Source organism: Motacilla alba, chromosome 1 (assembly GCF_015832195.1).
Source record: "Motacilla alba alba isolate MOTALB_02 chromosome 1, Motacilla_alba_V1.0_pri, whole genome shotgun sequence".
Taxonomy (NCBI): domain Eukaryota; kingdom Metazoa; phylum Chordata; class Aves; order Passeriformes; family Motacillidae; genus Motacilla; species Motacilla alba.
In genome coordinates, this window is record NC_052016.1 from 8,156,036 (window position 1) to 8,168,892 (window position 12,857).

General features: G+C 40.5%; 1 protein-coding gene across 9 annotated transcripts in view; it reads right to left on the bottom strand.

Moving 5' to 3' along the window:
- SYTL5 (synaptotagmin like 5) overlaps positions 1 to 12,857 on the bottom strand; it is an 80,416-nt gene that overhangs the window by 25,763 nt on the left and 41,796 nt on the right. For all 9 annotated transcript variants that reach the window (XM_038153864.1, XM_038153853.1, XM_038153797.1 and 6 more), the window contains 5 exons: positions 8,820 to 8,932; positions 7,485 to 7,614; positions 5,514 to 5,639; positions 2,617 to 2,746; positions 757 to 886 (listed from right to left, as the gene is read on the bottom strand). In XM_038153864.1, the coding sequence (XP_038009792.1) occupies positions 757 to 886; positions 2,617 to 2,746; positions 5,514 to 5,639; positions 7,485 to 7,614; positions 8,820 to 8,932 (629 nt within the window). The remainder of the gene's footprint in view (positions 1 to 756; positions 887 to 2,616; positions 2,747 to 5,513; positions 5,640 to 7,484; positions 7,615 to 8,819; positions 8,933 to 12,857) is intronic.

Consider the following 12,857-nt stretch of genomic DNA (forward strand, 5'->3'; position numbering starts at 1 on the left):
GGTTTTCTGCTTTGGGCTAAATCCAGCTACAATAGAGTGACTCCTGCTGTGTTTCAGAGAGAAGGCTATAAACCCAAACCCACTCCATCAGCCCTGCAGGAAGCTGACTGAGTGCCTGGGGGAAGCAGAAGAGTGCAGAATGCTCCTGCCTCCCATTTTAGAGAGGAAAAAAAGGATTTCCATCCACTACTGCAAAGTGGCTGTGACAGCACCTTTCTGTGCGAGCCCTTTCTACCTACCAGCCTCCAATGAAATGAGGTAAATTACAGATGGATTGACTCATTCAGAGCATTACATATAAAATTGAACAGACAAGAAGTCTGTGAGGGTCTTGTTCTCTGACCACACATTGTTTCCCAAATTTGCTTCTGGGCAAAGTGGGTGTGAAATATAACGGCAGCAGCAGAGTAATATTATATACAGGTAGTATTTCATACAGGGGGACACACAGAGAATGATTGAACAACATGCAGTTGTGAATGAAATCTTGTAACAACTCTAAGAGAATGTGATTTACCTAACAATGATGTTGTACCAATGTTTCTGGGGTAAGGATTCCCATTTTTAATGTAAAACTTGTGAACTTGATTAGTATAAGGGAAGTGTGAATGAAGGGAAGTCAGAATGAACAAGTTTATGAAACTAACATTTGGTCTTTCAGAATGTTTTAAGAACAAAAGGAGTGGAGCCACAAGAATGGGGATAATCCTGTGATAATAAAGGCTGCCAGAAAGAAGAAAAACACTTAATACTTGCCTGATGACAAGGATATCCTAGAAACTGCAATGGAAGGTGTTCCAGATGGTTTCCTGCAGTGCTTCTTTACTAAATCTTCAGGTACACTTTCACTTGCTGGAATAACCATGCCGTTTTCCAAGCCTGTGTCCTGCCCAAGAGGAAAAATGCAGAAGCCATAAATGCAAAATAGAAGTTTATTCACTATTAGTTTATAAAAGCATAATTTCTGTTGGATTCCAGAACCCCAAAGCTCCCTTAACATCCAGTCTATTACTGAATAAATTTAGATTCCAGTCTAATCTGCTTTGCTTAGCACTGATGATGCATAAAATTAGCACAAAGATGCAATTCTTGCTTACATTCTGAGTTTGCAGCTGAAGAATCAGAGTAAAGTATCAGGGAAAAGAAACACTCAAATCTATTAGAAGTTCACTCAGCTCATAAATCAGAAAAATAACAAAAGACAGAAAGAAAGAAAAGACAAAACCTATATGTTTTGTACTAGCACAATGATTTCAGCCAGGGCAAAACCAAATGCACTTGAACTAATTAAATTATGCCAGTATAACCCCTTAAATAAAGCAAATATCCTTGATATCATTACGACCTCTTATCTACCTGTAAAAGAAAAGCTAATAACATAACTCCATCTGAATTAAATGGATTTTCCAAACAGACCTAATGCACTTGAAAACAAGTCAGTCCATGTGCTAACAAGAACATAAATAAAACAGCCATTTATTTACAGCTCCCAAAACTGTTCTTCATATACACTAACTTATTTTTATTACACAACATATTAGACCAAGTATCTGAAAGTTAAAAAGAAAATTGATGTGTTCAATGGGGCTCTGATATAAGCACTCTTCTACCTTTTTTCCAAACTTTATTGGTAAATACCCCCCCAAGAGGTCTAACTGCATGTGAGAGGTGTTCTGATGTTCTGATAAGGTGTTTATCACACATTTTGTGTTATGGAATAATTTATGCAGAGCCCAGTGCCCAAATCCAGAAAAAAAACTAGAATCAGTTTGGCCTGATTTTCTGCAAGTGCTGGACTTGCAAAATTCCCCTTAGCAGTCAGTGGGAGAATGCTAGACTGTGTATGCCTGAAAGTCATATCCTTATGTTACAGCACTTACTCAAGGCCCTAAAGTGCCAAAAATGCTTATTCCTATCCCTTGTCCTTCCAGTTCAGAATCTGTAACTCACTATCTAATGCTGGACATTCACAGCAGTTTTTAGGCAAAAGAGAAACGCCTGCCAAACCAAAACCCGCATCACTGATAAGAGCATGAGGAGCTCTGCTCTGGCAGGGATGTCCACAGCAGAACTGAGGCAGAAATCAGACTTCCTCTGTCAGGCTCATCTGTATCGATGCAGGGTCGACCCCCAGCCAGAGGGATAATGTGCAATGACTCCATGGTTTCAGAAGGCTGAACAGTTGCTTTATTAAGCTATACTATATTATTCTACATTCTGTACTACACTAAAACTATACTACTAATGTACTAAAGAAAAACCCGTGACCCTTTCAGACAGTCACAACACAGCTTTGACCTAATTGGTCAATCAGTCCAAATAACCATCACCAGAATTCAATTAAAAAATCCCTTTTGGTAAACAATCTCCATAACACATTCCACATGTGCCAAACAGCAGGCGCAGCAAATAGAGATAAGAATTGTTTTCTCGTCTCTCTCTGAGCTTTCTCACTGCCTCCCTCAGGAAAAATCCTGGGAGACACAATTATGTCTTTCTCTGTTCAGAGTATGTGAATACCACACACCCTTGCTGTGCTGCAAACCACCCTCCCAGGGCAGATCCATCTCAGTGCCCCTGTTTGGTGCCTGGGGCCCAGCCCAGCACTGCCCTTACCCCGCTGCAATCCGCGGTCATGCTGCGCTTGGGAGAGCGTGCCTGGGAAGCCTTGGCAGCGCTGCCTCTGCCCCTTGCATGTCCTGCAGCAGCCCCTGCATCACTGCTGCCCAGGGAAAGCGTGCTGCCTCTGCAGTGGAGACAGAGGAGGGAAGGGTTATTGCTCTGAGCAAAGCCAGACAGCTCATTTAGCAAACCGCTGCAAGGAAAGTGCTGTGCTAACATAATGAGAGTAACAGAGCCCTGGTAGGCTGGGGGATCACCTGGAAAGAAAAAACACAGGCAAAGATGAATTACAATTGCTTTACACATACAAGTCATAATAGTATTGTCAGTGCTTCTACCAGAACTGCAGATAGCCCAAATGGGCAGCTCCTGTCCAGGCTGCAGGAGCTGTGGTTGTCCCTGTTCAATCCACACTGCATTCACATCCAGCAGGAGGAGGGACAACTCATGCAGCCATTCCTACCAGGCTGCTCCACTGGTGTAAAGGGAAACCACAGTAACGTGACGCCTCTGGACACTTCTACAGCCAATTTATTGGCAGCACTATCTCCAGAAACTCTAAAATCCTTGTTTATTTGTCTCCATCTATCTATCCATCCATCCATCTATCCATTCATCCATCTATCCATCTATCTCCAGAAAAACACACACTTATTTACTGCCCTGTTTCTACAGCTTTTTTGGTAATGTGGTTTTTTGGTGTTCAGTTATAATTCTAAACCCAAACCAGTTGATTCTTTCCACCAATGTAGAAATTTAGATCTTGGAGATTTCACATTAGTAAAAGAGCTAAAAGAAATCATCTGTGACCAGCACACCAGACCCCAGTTTCTGTCTAACATCACAACAGGTGGAAATTTTTCCATTGAACATTTTCTGTTAGAAAATACTGGTAAACACATGTGAACACTGAGGGTTGGAAAGGGTAATCTGTTGTACTTTTTAAACCTTTTTAAACAGCGAAAATTATTTTAAAAATGCATCCTTAGTTCTTATATCAGTCTGTAATTAGAGAGAGATTTAACACATTTTATACATGTTAAGTAGACAACAGAAAAATGGTGTTGTGACTATGCCAGGCTTCCTGTGGTAGACAATGAGAGCAGTGGGGTGGAGTGCCTGTGTAAATGAGCCTTTAATTCCCACACTATTTCTCTTAGAAGTATCCTGACCTGATGCAGCCTCCCAGTTCATTCAGCAGCAAAAACATTTACACCATTCAGCAGTAAACATGTTTGCTGGAGAAGAAATAAACCAGAAGACGTGAATTCATTGCCTGGGTTTCCCTGTTCCCAGCTCAATACATCTTCTCTAAAAGAGAAATATTTTAAAAGAATAAAAATTCTCTCTCAGTTTCCCTGCTGGCAGGTGAAATACTACCAATTTTGACAAGATTACTCTGGGCATTGGCACAGGACGCCAATTTCACTAGGTGAGAATGAGATGGCAAGTAGAAAAGAAGTTGTCATCATGACTCAATACCTCTAATTTAACAAGTCTTGCATTCTGGCTCTGGGAAACAGCTAGAAAATGATTATTTATGTGAAAGTGAAGCAAGGCAATCAAATATAAAAGCTGTCTTTATAGACTACTTCACTCCTAAATTTCTACAGAGAGTTTATCCGGTGCTGGATTCCCCCACCCAAACAAAATTATTTTGTTTCATTTATGGTTAACTGCATGATAACTTTCTTGTAGTTTGGCACACAGAATGAACTGCACAGACCTCTCACAAGCATCCCTTTGTCCTTATCCTGGTAAAGTCTCAGAGAAAGCTACTAATATTGCATAACCTCAGTATTAAGCAGCATGGACACCAGATTCCTGAGGTTTTGTCTCTTAGATTCTTCACTCATCTCTACTCAATTCAATGAAAATGCAGAAAACCAGCAAAAATTCTACTTCTGGTCTCATAGAAGTCAGGTATGAGCCTGCTGAGATATAGAAGGCCTAATAAGCTTAGTAAGAAAAAGGAGTGAACTGGAAGGATTAATGAAAACTAGCTCAAATCTAGATTGGCTGGAAGGTGCTGCAGGATCCAGTGGGAAAAAAAGAAATCAAATTATCAACAAGAAATCAAGAGGTCTGTCACCATCAGCTTAAGGCATATTTCAGAACATCTAGAAATTGGGATTTGAATTGTAGGTAACAAAGAGAAGCAAGTTCTTGCTTGAACAAGAAGGTTTATCTATGTGCATACTAAATTCCATGATTTTACTTGTTATCTTTTGTTCCTGCATATCTCTTTGGAAACACTAGTTTAGAGACAGGAAATTGCTATTAGAGCTTACAGCAAATTGTTAATATTTTTTCAATTCAAATTGTAAAATTTCTAGGTGTGTGAACCTGAGCAAAGAATGTGGGTCTATATCCAGTGTAGGGTATCCAACTGAACAGTGAGCTGGTTTTTGGTTTCATTTTGTAGGTAGGACATGACAGGAATGTTGCTCTTGGAATTTTATCACGCCATCAGAGGCACTAGCAGAGATCTCTTAAGCCCAGAAGAATGATAAAATAACTGGGACAATAGTCATGGAAAGAGAAGGGCAAACAGCCTTTGAAGAAGAAAACAGAAATGACAATCAATTAACATTTCATTAGTAAAGAAAACCAAAGAGCCTCAGTTCTGTAACATGAACACAACTCACTCATTAAAAGCCAGGAAACAAAACCAACATCCTGACATCGGTCACCAGCTGAACATCAGGAAAGTAAGATAAGATGAGTGGAGATAATTTTTTTGTTTGTTGGGTGTTTTTTTGGTGGTTTTTGTTTGTTTTATGAACATAGGCTCTGTTTCTCAGACAGCATCCAAAGAGAGAGAGCAGCCCAGGGCACTGGCACCCGCCCCCGGGTCGGTCCCAGCAGGAGCTGTCCCAGACTCTGCTCACCTCTCGGAGCACAGAGCTGATTTGTCACCACGCAGACCTGGGCCTTCAGCCTCTGAGCCTGTGCTCCTTTCGCCTTCATCTTTTCCAAATGTGATTTCTCCCTTGGTAACTGCCCTGATAACCCTCCTGTTGAAAACAGGGAATAAAAGATTTTCAAAGTTGTGATGTGCACAGTCCAGTAATTTCATCTAACCTATGGACAGCTCTGGATATAAAGGTCAACAGAGCACCAAATCTAGCTATCAAACTGGTTCCTGGGGAGAAAAGCATTGTATTTACTACAAGCTGCATTTAAAGACACCAAAACCCTAAAACATTCCTTCTATTCAAGCTTAGAACCAGAACAACCTTTTGTGAAAATTGATCTTTTTTTCCGGGGGGGCAAGTTTATAGTTAGGAAAGTATTTTTTGACTAAGCGTGTGTACTTTCTCTAGAAAATGATGCTGTATAAATTTTCTCTTTAGGTACTTCTAGAATTATATGCATCAAATGCCCTAAACATGCCATTCCTAAAAAACATAACATCACCCTCTTATTCTGCAAAACATGGCCTAATGGGACAGAAATGAATGAAATAAAATTTTGCAAAGTAATGGTATTCCTCATAACCCTAAAAACCACAATAGTCTGATAAGTTATCCCATCACACTGTCAGTAGCAGCTGGCCCCAAAAGAGCCTTGCTAAAATAAATCCACTCGTGAGATACACGAATGTGGAACCTGAGGGAGGAAGAAGCAAGCAAGGAAGAGGAACAATAATGAAATATTTCTGAAAGAGGCCACCAAATATCCTAGGAAAAGCAAGCCAAATTTTTGTAGGATTAAACTTCTGTTGTGGGGAATGTCACCACCGAAAACATTTCTGTCCATAAACAGAAATAGCAGCACTAAAATAAATAACAATTATAAAATTATTGTTTCTTGTAAGGGAATATAACTAATTGGTTTGCTTAAAGGATTTAAATGGAAGGAGAGTTAGAAAAGTAAACTTTAATGCCCTCTTAGTATAGCTACCAGTTAACTCAGAGCAAAATATAGGTCTGTTATAGAGGATTCCTTAGGCTGGTTCTTTCTTCACCATAGTTTGAGAGGCCAGAGGCATTCTGATGCTCTTTTCCCCTATTCTAAAGAGTGATAAATCACTGATGTTAATTTCTGGAGTCACTGGGGCAGGTAATTCCATGCTCATCTTTCCTTAGAAGTAAAAAAGCATGGAAAGCATGCACCTGCCCTATCTTTAGGATCTCTGATAAAAATGTGCTCTTCCTTTCAACAGAAACAAAGTTTTCCAAATACCATTGAGGCTCCAGCCATGACATAAACTTCCATTCAGGTTTTCTTCCTATTCACACAATAGCCTCAAGCTAGGTCCAGACAACACTTGTGCAGCCACACAGTCAATGCATCTGCCCGTTCCTGAGAGGGAATGCCCCTCAAAGGGCACAGCCAAACTGGGGCTAAACCCTGCAAGATGAGCAGCAGCAGCTCTGTTTATTCACTGTCTCACACACACACTCTTAGGCTGTACTTGCAGAGCTGGAAGCTCCATGGGAAACTTGTCTTAGGAGCCAAACTGACCAGTATACATAAAAAAAACCAGGTTCTACAAATGCTAGTTTTTGCATTTGCTTCTCTGGCAAGCCTGCCTTTAAGGACACTCTGTTAATTCTGGGTAGAAACAATAAAAATCCAAAAGTAAAATTGTCTGTTTTTTCTGCTACCTTTATAGCTGAAGGATAATTGGTGATGCATTTCCCAGGAAACAGCAATTTAATTACAGTAAGTATTACTTTAAATGAAGGCAGTTTCTAATCCCAGGAAGTTTGAGGCTGATGTGGAAGACTGGAAAAACCCAAAAGAAAATCTATCCAACCATATACAGCTGTTTTTAGATGTATCAGTTTTCAAAAAAAAAACCAAAACCCAGAAACCAAAACAAAACCCAACAACTGCCAAACCAAAGGATTTACCCAATCTTTCTAGGTCTGCTAAAGACAGATTTGTGCCCATTTGTGGAGCAGACTGGTACATCTGGCTTTTCTTCATTCTCTTGGGGCTGATCTTTGAATGTTCTTTTATCATCTGTATTGGAAACTGTGTCTGCAGTGGAGGGAGAAAGAAAATATAAGGTGAACTTCTGCACAAATAACATAACACGTCAAACAACCTACAAAAATAGATAATGAAAAAGCCTTGGGGGATCTTTGTAATAAAATCAAACTTTAGCTTGAGATGTTCCTCATCAGCTCTTGTCTTGAACTACACTTTCAGATTGACCAGTGACAATTTTTAATAACCAAAGGACCTGGAATTTAATTTTGAAATGTACAGTATCTTCTGTGTTGAATGAAAGAAGGTTTTATTAATTAAAATGTTTGTTCAACTTGGAGCAAGGTATGGGAAAAATGGCTTAAATAGATTTTTTAATATATCTATCAATACCCAATCTGACCACTGACATAATATCAAGAACTTACGTGCTTGCCAGTTTTACAGTTTCTGAAGCACAGTGCTATTGGCAAGGTCTGTATTTTCCAAGGAGCAAGTTTGCACCATGTATTTTTTCCAGTGGCAGTAAAACAGTCCCTCTCCTTACAAGCTAGGGGATAAAACTGGGCATAAATGCTGCATCTGAAACAGACTACCCAACAACTTCTGTGTTCAGAGTGAAGGAATTAAGTGAGTTAAAGCATCAGCATTCAGTAAAAACTCCATTTTCTCACACCAGCAGTCCTGTGGTACCCTGCAAGGTACCAGAGCAGCTTACACACACTGGGCTTTGCTTGGCCAAGACAGACAGACAATTTACTGTACCTAAAATTACAGATACAGCTTGTTTGAGATACCTGGGCAAAAGGAAAGTCTGAATACCAGGTAGCCTGGATATAGCCCATGATCCAACAGACAGCACAGGAGCTCAAATTTACCTTTCCTCTTCAGAGTTGAAAAAGAAAGTTTGAGTGATTTTTACACACCCCTATCACAAATAAGAGAGCCAAAGGCAGAAAATGACCAGGCTGAGATCCCTCCATACAGCCAAACTTCCTGGCAGGAATTGAGAATGAGCTTTCTCAGTTTGGACAGTGAGTTTTTCAGCAGCTCCATCTCCACAGAGATAATTCTTTCATATAGGCCTTACCTTTCCTGAATATTACTCATTCATAAATCACTGTATAGGCACAAATAGAAATTAAGATTAAAATACTGATTATACTTCAGTCAGGAATAAAATACAAGTCAAACACTCAAGAAACAAGGTTTTGAACATATAAAGCACAAGCAAATCTCCCTCTCGAGGTCCCTACCTGGGAATTTGTGAAGGATGGACTCTCTGACAACATCAGTTCCAAGGTTTGATTGTTTAAAGCGCTTTGCTCTCTCTTCAAAAAACCATTCCCCTGTCACTATCCGTAGCTCTCTGTGAGAGGAAAATGAGAAAAGCCAGAGACACACACACATTAACAAACTTGGCCAACCAAAGCTACTGCAGTTCATCAATCAGCTGCCACGCTCACAAATTCTGGGCAACATTTGCACAGTTCAAAATAAAGTGTAGAGAGATTGGTTGTAGAGCTTGGAATAATAGGACACTTAGAAGAAAAATATCACCTTACTTTGTGAATGGAAAGAAATTTTTAGTAGATGGAAATTTACTTGGCAAAAAAATGTTTCAACCACATTGACAAGATTTCTGTAAAATACACAGAACATTCTGTCATCCTAGTCTTTTGTGAACTACTCAGTGTCACAGTTTCCAATATCTCCAAAGTGACAAGAGACATGGAAACAGCAACACTGGATTGAGGGAGAAAATCCCCCACCAAAGTTCCTGCCAGATGAGTCAGCATTTCATGGACCCTGTGGGGTTATAGAGAGGTTGCTGCAAGTCCATACATATTTTTCATTTCTAGTTTTACATGCTGACACTATTTGCAGTTTCTTCACATGGCAGTGCTGCTATGAATTATCTGTGTGCCAGCAGTTCAGAGCAATGAAAATTTGTCTTTGCTGCTGTTCTGGATAACGCTGCTTTTTCTAGTTTCAAATTCTTTTACCCACACTAGCAATTAAGAAAACCTGTACTGGCATTGCTGGATTTTTTTGCTGGGTACATTTTCATGCTGTTGTTAGCCTTTTCCTGAATTAGTTTCATTATGGCACAGCATCACCATTTCTACTGCCTCACTACAAACAATTGATGCTAAAAGCTACTAATCATGAATACTCCAATAAAAAACAAATAAACAAACTAATAACCCCCAAATATTAAAAACTGATTTAGCTCTAGACATATTCCTGCTTACTGTTCAATAAGAAAACTTTCAAACATCTACTGGAAAAGAAATCATCCAGTCCCTTGGGCATGAAAATTACTACAGAGGGATTTAGAGCACTGATCAATATCTTCACTGTTAAGTTATTTCTGAGTCATGCCTGAATGCAGTCTTACTTGAGAAAATACTAAATAGCATCCTGACACTGGTGAAAGTACCTAATATTATCAGTTTGTCCTAACCTGTTAATGAATCATGCATCTTTCATGACTCACTAAAAAAAAAAAAAAAAATTAGAAAAATCAAAATCCCAAATACATGTCCACAAGCATAGAAATAGATTATTGCCTTATCTTGTTGTTGCAGACTCCTAGTGAAAAAGCACTCCATAATTCATCATCACGATCACTCAGTCATTGTGAAAGCTATTAAATAAAATCTTTATGCTTCAACTGGGGATTTTTAAATTACTTCTGTTGCTTCCAAACACTGAAAAGGATTCACTTCATTAGAAACTATGCCTGGCCTGGCTGTTGTAAAAAATGTTTTTTTCTTGGAATGTGTATTTTCACAATTCTCTAACAGCACTCACTTCTCTGTGCAGTTATTTTATTGCAAGATTTATGGCATGTTTAATGTTTTGTATCAAACTACAAACCCTCCAGACCTTTCACTACACCATCAAATTCCATTGCAATGTGAATGACACATCACATTGCAGTATGATCCATATAGTAAATTCGGTTTTTTCCTCAGTTACTACCACATTTCAGCATAAAACTCCACAAGTGCTGCTTTCCCTTTGAATGGAGATTTCACCCATTCCTGATATCTTACCAGAAATATTTAACTTGAACAAGGTCAGACAGAACACCGCCCACATCCTTATCCTGAGAAGCATCTTCACCCTTCTCCAAGCTCTGACACCCCAAAGGAGCTGTGACCCTCACCCAGGGTTCCAGCTGAGTTGGAGGCTGCTGCACACAAAGCTCCAGGCTTTCACAGACAAACCCTGCAATTATTTCCACACACATCCCCAATAGTGACAGCCACCTGGGTTGCTGTGATTCATGTAGGGGCAGCTCTTTGCCACAGAGCCCCTGGAGAGCCATCCCCACATTTTCTGGCCAGATGTGAACAGTGATGAGGGAAAGGAAACCTCTGGTGCCTCCTGCATCACAGGTGCCATGGGGCTTTCAGCCGGGCTGGAAGGGTGGCTGAGACCAGAGTGTCTGCTCATTTTACTGTCCACTAGTTTTGTGATCTGATGTGGAGATTTGAGCCAGCAACAGCAGGACCAAGAGCTCAGGGAGAGTCCTGGGGTCTGGAGAAACCAAAGGAGCTGCAGACAAGGGAAGGATGGTTGAGGCAGCTGTGGAAGGAGACTGGGATGGAAGTGGATGGAGGATTTTGGGCTGTGCAAGGAAGGAGCAGCAGTGGTGTTCCTGGTGGAAGCAGATCCTGCCTCAACAACCATCCCTGGGAGAGGGCCCTCCTCTCCTCCATTCCACTGTGGCATGGGACCTTGGAGCTCACCATCAGACTCCCTCTGTGTCCCCACTCCATCCCACACCATCTGAGCAACCTCTGCTGCCTCTCTCTGGTAGGAAAGCAGCCTCCAAAAAAGGAAAGGCTGGCACCAGGCTGGCAGTGAGGAAGAAGAACTGTACAGAAGGACTTTCCCTTCCTTTGCCAACCCTGTGTAACTACTGACCAAATGCTCATATTCCTCAAAACATTAGCTTTGCAGGGAAGGGACAGATCAGTTTATTTGGGCAACAACAGCTGATCCCTTTATCTTCTGGCAAAGGATAACTAAGCAATGTACTTCTCTTAATAATCTCTGTTATCTGCAACCTGCCACTGTCAAACAGCCCCAAATTACACAGCTTGTGCTCTCTTGCTTAGCCAGGGATGTTCCAGGACATTGCTGGTAAACACAAATTGGGCCCCAAGGAGAGAGGAAGATGCAAATCCCATTTTCAGGGCTGAGCAGGCAAAGGAGCGTGACAGTCACTACACTGGCAGAGCTGAACTGTGTGTCCATTTCAGGTATTGACCCCAAAGTGAACTGCCCACCTTCCTCATTAGACTGATGTCATTAAGATCCACCTTTTCAATGAGGTGCCAACTCCTTGCCAGGGATACTCTGAAAAGGCTCACACCCATTCTGCTCTGGCTTCACCAGAAGAATGAGATCTGAGGCAAAACAGACAATTCCCTCAACTGAGGTACAAAACATGGCAGAGGCAGGGAGAATTGCCTTGCTTCAGTCAGGTGCTTCACCCCTCTGGCCAGCCCTGTTTATCCACAGTGAAAGAGGAAAAGCAGCCATTGTGAGTGCTGCGTGACACGAGAGGCCTCAGCCCTCACTTCAGACCTTCATCCTTATTTCCACCAGTGTCACTGTCTGTCTTCAGATCCTGACTTCAGCTGGCAGAGCTTTTTTTGCAAAAATGTCCTTACTCAACAGATCATTTCTACAAAAATATCACTTTCTAATGAAATAAAGGCAAAATACCCAAGCTTTGCAGATATGGATTTCTATGTATGTATTTCCATGTATGCTGAACAATTCACACAAAGACTTCATTTTCATGTTATCTTCATCACTCATACATGTCAGGAGTACCTATTAAAAGAATCTTTGCTCTACACATAAATAGAAATTACTTCAGATCAAATGATTGCCTAAATCTCTGACTTGAAGTTTGAATTTAATAATTGCATTTGACATTCTGAATCAAAAAAAAAATGAAGAGCAAGAGCTAAACAGTCTTCTAATAATAATAATGTTATTTTCAAGCAATTATGACAAGGGAAGTCTCTCTCCTACTGAGATAGAAGAAAGATGCACTATTTCAGATACAGGATTAAAATGAACCCTTTCTGCCTAAAGAACTGTTTCAGGTGAAAAGAAATGAGGGCTTTACTCAGTAACACATTCAGTCAGTGCTTGCAGGTTTGGCTTAGTTGTTTGCAAAATGGGCTCAAGGTTCATGTAGACTATGCTGTGTGCATGTGTTTTCATCACTTTCTCAGTTAGATGTAGCTCGTGATGTAAACAAC